At 37.2% G+C, this 12,748-nt stretch overlaps 1 protein-coding gene across 1 annotated transcript in view; it reads left to right on the top strand.

Moving 5' to 3' along the window:
• Positions 1 to 3,375: 3,375 nt before the first annotated feature.
• Positions 3,376 to 12,748, top strand: part of LOC110100870 (INO80 complex subunit C) — a 13,390-nt gene continuing 4,017 nt past the window's right edge. Inside the window, exon 1 of the mRNA XM_020828578.2 lies at positions 3,376 to 3,631. Coding sequence (XP_020684237.1) covers positions 3,457 to 3,631 — 175 coding nt within the window. The 5' untranslated portion in view covers positions 3,376 to 3,456. The remainder of the gene's footprint in view (positions 3,632 to 12,748) is intronic.

The following is a 12,748-nucleotide window of genomic DNA, read 5'->3' on the forward strand; positions in this document are numbered from 1 at the left end:
ATATGAAATTGCAAGTAAATATGTATATGTGAGAGGTAAATTCTCATGAGATATGAAATAAACTAATGGTTAGACAATTGTTATTGTTTGGATCATATAGTTAGCATTGGTTTATTTTTGCTTGAAGATTGAAGAAAATTTAGGTTTAAAGATTTAATCATTTCATTAGATCTCGGTGCATTATAATAAGCCTCAATCTGTCTAAACACTTTATCCATTATACCCCAGCTTCATATATGACCCAAGTAGTGCAATGTTGTTTATAAATATGATTACTACTTAACAAAACAGCTCTGATGAGATAATTCCACGTAAGATGATGAGGGAAAAGTAAAATGGTTGGAAGCATATTCAAATCATGATTAAATATTGTTCAAACCTTATTTGAACATTGTTCGAAGCATGTTCAATTATAGCTTGAACCTTGTTGAAACTTTACTCAAACCATATTAAGTCCAAACATTATTTAAATATAGCTCGTGTAACAATCTAAAAATGAGAAATATTTTAAATTATGATTTAAAAAAAAAAAATTATTTGAACTATAACGCTTCGACGCTGCATTAGATTTGAGTCCACAACAACCCCAGAAAATGCCGCTATGACGTTTGGCTCTAAGTTCTGCAATAATTTTGGATTTCACATACAATGCTACGATGCTAGGCAACTAACAATGCTTTTAAATATTTTTTTTATTTTGTATCTAAGCATTTAAATATTCCAGACACCCCCCCCCCCGTTGTAAAAAATATTATGATCATTGTAAGTAATTATCCTTTTACTTTTTTTTTTTAATTTTGATTTCTACGGATTTTCTTTCCTAAATTTTTAAAAATACATTATATCATAATTTCGTAATCTTTCTGCGTAACTTTTGATATATTATAGAGTTGATCATTATGAATTATTTGATGTGATTTTATTGCATTCTTTCACCTATTAAATATGTGTATAGAAATTTCTGGATAAAATGAGTGGGAAAAAAGACATATTGGAAACATGTTGAAAAGTGATATATTGCGATTTGACTCGATACGACTATAAATGTAAACTTTACTAAAAAGATTGCTATAAATGAGTTATACAATAATCTAATATTTCTACTAATTTGAATATGATATGATGTATGGATATGATGTACTGATTGATACAATATATATGATATAACAAACTCATATAATTTCCTCAAGATCCACATGGTACACTGATGGGAGTCAATGGATATGAGTCATAAGGAGTTGGCGATTGATTGTGATTCAAAAGGAGTCGGGGCGGCTGCCTCGTGATTCAAAAGAAGTTATAAGGAGTTCATTGATTGAGAGTCATAAGTGCAACAACAAAATATAATATATCCTCGACTAAACATCTAATAGAAAATTGAGTAATGTGTTGATATTAATTAATGATATTGATTGCTGATTACTGAATACTGATACAAATTATTATTATTGTTTACCATTATTGAATATAAATACTTATACTAATATATAATTGATGGATTGACGAAGATGATTAAATGATATGACTAAATAAAACTAATTCTATAATAAATACCGAATAATTGATTGATACAATTGATCGGTACATAAAACATATATATTGATTTATAATTTTTCTGATATGATTTAAAGCATATTGTTTCTACTTCACCTTGCATTAGTTTTAGTTTTATATTTTTAATTAGTTGCTCGGATATTCGCGAGAGAGAAACAAAAAAGGAAGAATAAGGAAGAGGTTTGGCTGCTGCGAGAGGGAGGAAGGCCTTTGGTGGCCATGAGAGAGGCGATGAAAGGTTTAGAAAGATGCTATAGGTTCCATTCTTCATCTTAAATGACAAAAAGGAAGGCAATAAGGGTGGCAAGATTTCAAAAGGTAGAGAAACCGAGTGATTTTCCGGGATTGAAGAGAGGTTCCACTGCGCAAAAGGAGAAGAAAGCACATGAGTAGGAAATCACAAGAGGCTCGATTCTATTCGTTGCACGCAAGAGGGGAGCGACAGCTGGTTCGAGTGGAAGACTTAGACCGGACTTTGATCACCGTTCGCGAAAAAGGAGCGGGGAGTCGGTTCGTGCATAGTGCCTGGACCGAACAATTCAATTTATAACACAAGGTAAAGGTAAAGAGCGTGTGGATTGAAGCTTAGTTCTAATAATGTTTTAGTTTTTTTTTTAATTCTTCCTGTTTATATATATTCTTTTATTGTCTATAAATACAATTGTATATATTATTTTGTACTCTATTGACAAAATATAAATATTAACTACTATAATAATGTGAATTGTATTTTTCATTCTCTATTGGTTTTGTTTAATGCAATTAATCTGCTCTAGATATCAAAACGATTTGGATGTTTATCGATATGGGTATTAAATAAAAGTTAAAAGAAATTATTTCACTTTAGATCTCGGGACGTGGCAACTAGAATTTTGTTCAAATCTTATTACAATTATGCCCGAACATTGCTAAAATCTTATTCAAATATTGTTTGAATAATCAAACTTTGTTCTCCTTGCTATAAATATCAAACAAGGTTCAAACATATTTTTAACGTGTATTATAATGTCTAATGCTAGTTTGAGTTTAGGAATTAGAATGCAATTGACATTTTCAAATCTAAATAAATAAATAAAAACATATCATTATTAATTTTGAACAGGTGATGATTGAATGGTTAGAATTGACATTATGAAACTTTATCGCACAACAAACCCACAAACTTTGAAAATGTTGGAGACGAGCAAGATACTAAGAAGATAAATGTTGAAGCAACTCCCTTGTTTGAAAGCTCATGTGACTCATCAATGAGTGTTTAGACTTTTATTCATATATAATAATGATAATTTGATCAGAAACAAAGTTTTGAGCAGATTTCTTTAAGAAAATAATGAATAGACATATTTGAGCAATTACAATTATTAATAGACATTTAAAATAAAATTTCTAAATATTTATCAATGTATTTGAAAAAAATATTCCATTTTTTATTAATTAAAAAAAAAAAGACAACACAAATTAACACTTCATAAGTCTTATATGAGCTAAAATTTTGATCATATAATTTGATCTATAAATTTAATAAAGAGGATATTAAAATTCATGATAATTATCAAAATATATATCAACTAAGCTAGTTATCACTTATTATTTAATATTTATTTTTGTTCAAACTTCAACATACTTATTTCTGCTGTGGCATTCCAATAAGAAATTCTTTATACAATTTTTTTTTTCTTAATTGTTTTTTATATTCGATATATATATTTACAAAATTATACAAGTCATTTAATAAATATAAATAAATAAAATTATGGCATGGAAAGTAGGACAGAGGGACTTTTGGTGTGTTCTCCCGTTGGGTGATAAGATCACGAGAGCTCCTCGTGCGAAGCAGTTTTTGGGCGAGAAGATAGAAATCTCTATGTTTTTGGCGTTCCGTGGTCAATTCGGCGTGGTGGGATGGAGCCTGAAGTGGTAAATTCGGAGATGCTGTTGCCGCAGAATTTCTCATTTAAGAAGGTGCAGATGGGTGATAAATACCCCAAAGGGCATGCTCGAGGGCGCCACTGGAAGCACCTTAAGCAGATCCTCCAAGCCGAGAACTTCCAATCCTACCCTACCGACGAACCCAACTGTAACCATTTCTCTTTCTTTATCTTCCCCAATTCCTCTCATAGTTTCTTTCTCATATTCGTTTTATTAGGGGTTTCTTTGGGGTTTTCAAGTTTGGAACCTTGGATGCATGTTAGGGCAGGCCATAGCTTTCTTGGTTTCTTCGGTGAGGGACGGGGCTTGTTTAAACACGTTTTTTGCTTAAAATGATGGCGTTGTTTTTTTGATATATAGATGCGTATTTAATAAGGTCAGGCTTTTGAGAGAATGGGCTTAATATTAATACCTCATAAATCGTAATCTCTCATACATAGCCATGCATGCATGTTGGCTACACTCGATGAACTTCCAAGATCCTAACGACTGAGATGCAATGGGAAGGCATGCATCATCATTGTCTTGATTGACTGCGGGGTTTCATTTATTGGTTTATCGGCTAGTTTGATGCATGCAGGACTGGATTGTCCAACTTTTCATGAATGTCTTACAAACCTTACCAGCAGTAAAGAATGGTTTCCTTATCGTTCTTCTTGAGAGGAACGGAGGAAACACAGCAAGAAGCGAGAACAGGAAAAGGAAAAATAAATGTGTATTATTGTAAATCCGGTTACATATTACAAGAGCTCATATAAATAGACGTGGTAAGACAATGTAGAGGACACGTCATCTTGATGACGTGTATAGTATGCTAACATGCCCCCTCAAATTGAACATTCGTTGGTTGAATGTTTAATTTGTTTCTTAGTTCCAAGAAACAACTGGATGAGAGAGGTTTGGTAAGGATGTCTGCTGGTTGTTCTGTAGAGTTGATACGAGCAATGGTGATGTTGCCGGAGTTGATATGATGATGAATGAACTAATAGTCGATCTCAATGTATTTTGTGCGAGCATGAAGCACAAGATTTTTGGCTATTGCAATGGCGGAGATGTTGTCGCAGTGAATGATTGTGGGAGATTGTTGCGTGATATGAAGTTCGTTGACGAGGCGTCTAAGCCATAAGACGTCCGAAGTGGTCGAGGAGAGATACATGTACTCGGGTTCTGTTGAGGATTTGACGACGGTTACTCGCTTTTTGATGGACCAAGAGACAAGGTTGTTTCCCAGGAAAATGTAGAAACTGGAAATGGATTTTCGATCTGTGGAGTCCGAAGCCCAGTCCGCATCAGCGCAAGCTCTGAGTTGGAGATCACCCATGGTGATAGGAAGACCGAGGTGTAGAGTTCCTTTGATGTAGTGGAGGAGACGTTTGAGCATCTGAAAGTCTTGGATAATGGGAGCTTGCATATGTTGACAGATGAATTTTGTGGCAAAGGCGATATCAGGACGAGTGATGGATAGGTATTGAAGTGATTCTGCAAGCTTGCGGTAGAGATTAGGATCGTGAAACGGTTGAGTTGATCTTGGGGAGCTGTTGGACTTCGTGTGATGGGAGTTGGAGCAGATTTGCAATCGGTGAATTCAGCTATTTGAAGTAGTTTAGTGGCGTAGTGCGTCTGATTGAGAAAGAACCCGTTTATTGTGCGCAAGATTTGTATGCCGAGAAAGAGAGATATTTAACCAACTTGTTTGAGAGCAAAATTGGATTGCAAGCTGTGAAGAAGAGATTGAATTTTGATGGGTCATTTCCTGTAATAAGAAAGTAATCAACATAAATCAATATGTAAATTTGAATGTGTTTTTAAAGAAATATAAGTAATGAAGGATCAGAACGACTAAACCCGAAGCCGAAAGAAAGCAGAAAATCGGTGAGCTTCTGGAACCATTGCCGAGGTTCTTGTTGGAGGCCATAGAGCGACTTGTGAAGCTTGCACACCATATTTGGAGATTGATTATCTATGAATCCTGGAGGTTGGCGCATATAAACTTCTTCTTGAAGATCGTCATGTAGAAAGGCGTTTGAAACATCGAGTTGAAGCGTTGGCCAGTTGTGTTGAAGAGCAAGAATGAGAAGAATTTGTATAGTGGGCATCTTCGCTACAGGGCTAAAGGTTTATGTATAGTTGACTTTGAATTGTTGATTGTAGCCCAGAGCGACTAAACAAGCTTTATGTCAGTCGACTTGATCGTTAGGGAGGCATTTTGTTTTGAATGTCCACTTTCACCCGAGAATTTGTTGATTTGGTGGAGGAACTAGAGACCAAGTTCCTTGACGTTTAAGAGCTAGAAATTCTTCTGTCATAGCGTTTCGCTAGTGAGGAAGTTTGATGGCTTGAGAGTAGGTTGTGGGAGTGATAGAGGGTTGAGTAGCAGCTAACAGAGTGAATATTTGCTTGGGTTGGTGATGCCATATTTTAAATGGGTTTGCATGAGATGAGTGGGTAGGTGAATAGAAGAAGGGCGACTGGATTGGGAAGAGATGGTAGTCCCTGATGTGGAAGAAGAGGGAGATGTTGACGGAGTCTGAGTAGGAGTGGGAGGAGAAGTGGATGGGATCGGATAATTGTTGGAGTTAAAAGAATTGGCTGTAGTGGAGTGAGGTATGAGAAGGGATGGAGTGATGAATGTGCTGTTTGAAGGGAAAGGAGTGGTTTGCGAAGTGGTAATGGTTTTTTAGGGAAATATGTGTTCGTGGAAACACTTATATGGATCTTGCCTGTAGAGGGGTTGAAACACTTATATCCTTTGTGAGCCAAATAGTATCCTATAAAAATACATTCCTGAAAGCGAGGAGATAGTTTGTCAAAGACGTATGTTTGAAGCCAAGGGAAGCACAGACAACCGAATGTTTGTAGGCGAGAGTAATTTGGAAGTTTGCCATGAAGAAGTTTGTATGGAATGTTGAGGGAAACAACTTTGGACGGCATAAGGTTTATAAGATAATTTGTGTTGGAGACAACCTCAGCCTAGAAATTGTGAGAGAGATTCGAGGTATGAAGGAGAGTACGAGTGAGGTCAAGAAGGTGTCGATGTTTTCGTTCGACAAGGCCATTCTGTTCGGGAGTGTGAGGACAACTGATATGATGAGTTATACCAAATTCATGAGATAGTTTTTGAAGATGTTGCTAGTGAACTCACCTCCACCATCAGATTCGAAAAATAGAGGTGTATATTTGAATTGATTTTGAATGAGATTATAGAAATGAGTAAATTTTGTGAATGTTTTTTGCTTGGAATGCATAAAGTAAATCCAAGAAAATCTTGTGCAATCGTCAATAAAGTAAACGTAGTATTTGAAACCTTCTAGAGATTGTTGTGGGGCGGGTCCCCACATATCAGAATGAATTAAATCAAACGGGTTTAAAGAAATAATGACACTTTTATTAAAAAAACAGTTTGTGACTTTTGGCCACATTCCAATTCGTATGAATATAAGAGGAAGATACTGATAAAATTTCATAAATCTGTTGAGAAAGAAAGTTGAGAGATCTATTGTTCGGATGGCCTAATCTTGCATGCCAGAGGTGCGGAGTAGATGGGTGGGCTTGAAGAGCAGTTGGTTTAGAGTCGTTGGACAGGCTGATTTGATATTGACCTTTTTGAAAACGACCATGAAGAAGCGAACGATTGTCCTGAATGTCCTTGATGAAAAAACCATTAGCGTCAAAGTAGTTTGAAACAAAGTTGTCAGATGTAAGTTTGGAATCAGAAAGGAGGTTATCGGTGAGGGAAGGTACATGAAGTAAATTGCATAAATGAAGCTTACGTGGTGTGTCCGAAAGAGGGAGCAAACCCTGGTTTGAATGTTGAATTGGCATATTGTTGTCATTATCTATAGATACGGTGTCGGCACCTTGGTACTAGGCGGATTGTTGGAGGTTGGTATGGTCCGGGGTGAGGTGTGTAGAAGCACCTGAGTCAAGAATCCAATCTTGAGTGACAGACGGTGAGGGTTGAGCAAGAAGGGCACGAGGTGGTTGAGTAGAGGTGGAAGCGTATTTAAAATTGCAACGATGCCAACAATTGAGCGCAACGTGGACGTTCTTGCTGCAAATTTGACAAGTCGGCTTAGAAGAAGGGGGGGGGGAAACGATGTAGGTGCAGACAAATTGTAGGAGGTTTTCTTGGCATTGAAGAATTTGTGTTGTGCATGACCTCGGGAAGGTTTATTGCTGTCCGCATAGAGAACAAGTGGATTAGAATTGGAATTGGCATCTTGCAATTGTTCTTGTTGAATATTAATTTCTTCACTACAAAGAAGGGAGTAGAGGGTGTCAAGATCAATGGGTTGAAGAGATGTGCGAATCGTGATTTTGAAGGAGTTGTAATTGGATGGAAGACCATTAAGAATATAAAGAATGATATCTTTCGTGTCCAGTTTGTCGACGATTGTTTTGATTTGGGCGAGATATTGCTGCATGGATAGATTTTTCATCTTGATGTGATGAAGTTCGTTCTTGAGTTGAATAACTCGAGAACGATTCGTTGGTTGTAATCGGCATTCAAGAATGAGCCAAATGTCATGGGTGGTGGTAGAAGAAAACACATAGGGAAGAATAGAAGGGGAAATAGTAGAGAAGAGGGCAGAAATTAAGTTACTATCAATGAGACACCAGAGTTTGTAATCAGAGCTGTCTTTGTCGGACGAAGGAGAGGATCGGTGAGGTGTCCGGCAAAGCCGTTCGCCTTGAAATGCTAGAGGATTTGCAAGCGCCAGATTGCGTAGGTCTATGCAGTAAGTTGTGTGGGAACTAAATTCTTGATGTTTGATATCAAGAATTTGAGAGTTGGGATGACGAAGCTAGAGAGGGAGGCGAAAAGAATGAAGGAGGAAGGAAGAGAGGCAGCCGATTCTTGATCAACCATGGGAGGTCTCTGATACCATGAGAGGAACGTAGGAAGCACAACAAGAAGCGAAGAACAGGAAAAAGGAAAATAAATGTGTATTATTGTATATCCAGTTACATATTACAAAAGCTCATATAAATAGACGTGGTAAGACAATATAGAGGACACGTCATCTTGATGACGGGTATGGTATGCTAACACTTCTTTGTATTTTTAAATCTCTCGCTGCCTCCACCTCTACCTCCAATCAACCGCACTTTTTATCATATTTTTCACTTTTATCTACTATAAAATATCACAACTGCATCTCACAAACCAAACTTGGATATAGTATGAAAACATATTTTTTTTGATCCAATGCTGTTCGTTGAAGACACAGAGACCTTACCATAGGCATAGCTCAAGCTTAAACTGGAGAGTGAAGTGAGAAAGCGGGAGAGAGAATCTTAGATTTTAATATTCAGAGAAGAGAAGTAGATTGGCCCAAATACAAGATTATGTCCTGTCTATACCCAATTAATTTCTCCCTTTTTATGTGTGATGACTAAGTATCAAGGTTGATGGTACAAGATGGGCTACATGAGAAAATAACAAGAAAAATGCACAGGTCGACTATTTGTAGTTAGCTACATAGCAGACAAGTATGACTAATAACCGTCCACGAGGCAAGCATTTTGGATGAGTTCTAAGTAATTGTGAACATGCTTGACTTTTGATTATAACTCCTAGTTGGTAGATGACTACTTTGGATGAGCAATCAATTTTTTGGGATGAATAACTTAAACAAGTCAATAACTTCATGAGTGCCTTGAGTGAGTTTAATAACTTAATTATAATGGTCAATATAAATATGCTTCCTAGGTGACTTGTTGAATCCCCAAGGACAATGCTACTAGAGTCCTCTCCCAGAGGATTAAAAGCATTGTATGTTCGATGCGAAGTATTAGGGGACTCTGGCAGCACTGTCCCTGAAGACTCTAGCGCATGGAAGAGTAGTGATGATAGGAGGGGTCGCCACAATGCGAACAACATCCTCCTCTTCCCCACTATGTACTAGTGGAGAGAAGCGTCCTCCCTAAACAATTTGAACCTTTGGAGCAACCAAAACCTTTGGGACTGGTGGACGGTGTGGCTCCCACAACAAGGGGACCACCCTCGACTGCACCGGTTTCTGATGAGCCACAAAATTTTCCATATGCTGCCCCGCTACCTCTGACTCTGCCAAACATAATCTATAGTTTCTATTCCTTCGGGTCCTCCCATGGTCGGAGGTGGAGGAAGATGCAACAGTATAACTCACCTACTAAAATGATGGGAAAAATAGGACATACTAGAGTGGAAAATGCAGAGGTATGCCCGACGGTCTCAGGGTGAGAAAGGTAGGCAAAAATAAAAACTTGACGAGTGGAAGAAGGCGAAGGAAGCTCATTTGTAGGCTAACGCACGCTCCTACAAATTAGATTGAAGAAAATATAATATGCATATGAAATAAACTGAATAACATCGCCCATATGCGACCAATGAAGCCTAGCACGCTTCTAAATCACGCAACTGGATCTGCAACATTCGTACAAGCGGACAAAATGTGTTTACAAGTCCTTAAATGGAAACTTACGTATTTTTCAAATGATAATCACCTGCACAATCGACTATATTTGAATATTTCAAGAACACCCCCTCATGCATTAGAATGTGTACTAATGTATTCAGAGTATGCAAGTGCATTTTCCAAATACTTTGTAAAGCCCGCAAACGTATAGAAGAGATGCACCATGAGTGCATGTTACCCGAAAATGCATTTTGCATTAAGTTACACATAGATATATTAGATATATATTTGACGGTAAAATACCTTGCGTATACATACTCAACAACTTGCAAAACATATCATGCAAGCATGTCATCTAATATATAAAATTCATTACGTCGTGATGACGCATTAACATACAACCACACCATGCATATAACACGTTGCAAAATGTAGAACATGGCATGCAATCATATCGTCCAACACGGAAGATGTATTGTGTAGCAATGGTGCCCTACACCGACATGAAAACACATCTTACACTATACTAGAACATTAAATAATCATGCAAATGCACTATGCAAACAAACGAGCAATACATGAGTGCATCATACACACATGCAAATGCATCATACGCTATGTTAGTGCACTAAGCCATCGCACAACATGTCATGCAAGCACATTAAGTAGTGCATAATTACATATTTTAACACACGTATACATGTAAACATACAAATACATATGCAAGTTTGTCAACATGTAAATGAATACATGAGTTTGTATGTGAATATGTATTTATGTCATACACATCCACTGCATTACATACATATAACCATCATATAAACATATTATGGGAAATGCACTCAAAAGCATATACGTGCATTGGCCCTAACGAGCGTGATATGTGTACACATGTGACGCTTGAGGATGCTATACGGGTCAAAAGTGAACTTAAGTTTAAGTCCGATCATTCTGTTTGAATGGACTGAAGTTGACATGACTTGAACCATTGAACAAATACACGGTTGTAGCGTCGATCGGAGTATTTGGTTTCATACGTTCATATTAGGCCTTCAAAGTCTCTTATAAAGAAAATTCACATATTAAAGTGAATACCCCATATTCTGATGTCTATACAGCAACCCAAAAATTAGGAGTTCGACTTGATCCTCTGTTTGCAAGCAAACAAAGTTGATAAGGTTCGACTAATGAAATGATCATATCCATAAATCCTCGATGAAGGCTGTGTTGCCAGAAAATCTCAACCTGAGGGGACCCGAAACATTTAAAATGCCTCCCAAATTTTATTAAATACAATCATTCAAATTGGCTTTAACACTATCCTAATGATGTCCGTGTTGAAAGTTAATCTCAATTGGTGGAAATCATACTTTTTAAATTCCCCCAAATTTTTAAATCAATCATTAAGTGGCACCAATTTCAATAAAGGTTCAAAACTCAAAAATCACAAAAAAAAATTTTAAGATATTTAAGATGAAATAAATTATCAAAACACTTAAAGTAAAGATCCATCCATCCATCCTATGGAACAATTTATACAACAACATCAAGCCTTTATCCCACTACGTGGGGTCGGCTACATGAATCTTTTTTTTCCATTGTGTCCTATTAAAAGTCAAATTCTTGTTTAAATCTAATAAAGAAAGGTCATTCCTAATATTTTCTAACCAAGTCTTTTTAGGTCTACCCCTATATTTCTTAACATAAGTCAAATCTAATACCTCTACTCTCCTAACCGGGTCATCGCAAGGCCGCCGTTTTATGTGACCAAACCATCTAAGGCGACTTTCTCTAATCTTATCTTCTACTGGAGCTACTCCAACCTTTTCACGTATATGCTCATTCGTATCCTATCTCTAAGGGTAAAGCCACTCATCCACCTGAGCATCCTCATCTCTGTCACACTTAACTTAGTATTATGCTTCTCTTTTAAAGGCCAACATTCGGCACCATAAAGCATTGCAGGCCTCCATGTGGATAAATTTAAAAATCACTTCAGCTCATAAAGAGCGAATGTCTAGGCGAGAATATCACTAAGATTCATTCTCAAATCGTCTATCGCCAGTAAGGACGTGACATGCATTCTCTAATCGACGGTTTCGAAGCCAAATAACACCACAGGTAAATGATTATAATCAGGGCCCTCTGACCTGGTGGTTCTGACGCTAAATGACACCATTAAATTACGGTCATGATCAGAGTCCGTATGTTCTCCAGTGGCTCTAAATCATTGAGTAATAAATCATTATAATATAATTGATAGGGCAAAAAGTAATATGTTAGCTAAGATGGACTCAAATCTGCCCTCTTAGACAAGCATCTATTCTAGATGTATAAGGTACCCTTGGACGAAGCAATCCATGGATCCGTTAGTTAGGTTGGGTTGACTATGGACTTCCTCTTCTGACTAAGTAGATTAGGTGAAAGTTCATTAGGGATGTTAAGCCCTATAGAACTGGCCCAAGCTAACAAAGAACAGAGGTGAATTGGATAACTTTAAAACCAAAGATAAAACTCAAACCAAAATCACCACAGAAATCAAAGTGCGGAAATTAAATAATGCGGAAGCAATAATAGCAATAAAAAGAAAAGAACACATCGGATTTATAGTGGTTCGGTCAAACCTTGACCTACGTCCACTCCTTGGAGGCACCCTCCAAGTATTGCACTACAAAAGTGTCTCTCCTTTAGCCCCCACAGCTAGGCGGAGAAGCCCTTACAAAATCACTTTTACCTTCCCCGGTGCGGCAGAGTCGTCGGGTCCTTTGAGACCAAGGAGATCTTCTTCTTTGGAGAACTTACCTCGAGACAAGCCTTGAATCCGATGGCACTAAGGTGCGAGTTCGCCGGAGCAACCGTGTGGA

This window comes from Dendrobium catenatum, unplaced genomic scaffold (genome assembly GCF_001605985.2).
Source record: "Dendrobium catenatum unplaced genomic scaffold, ASM160598v2 fragScaff_scaffold_1271, whole genome shotgun sequence".
Classification (NCBI taxonomy): domain Eukaryota; kingdom Viridiplantae; phylum Streptophyta; class Magnoliopsida; order Asparagales; family Orchidaceae; genus Dendrobium; species Dendrobium catenatum.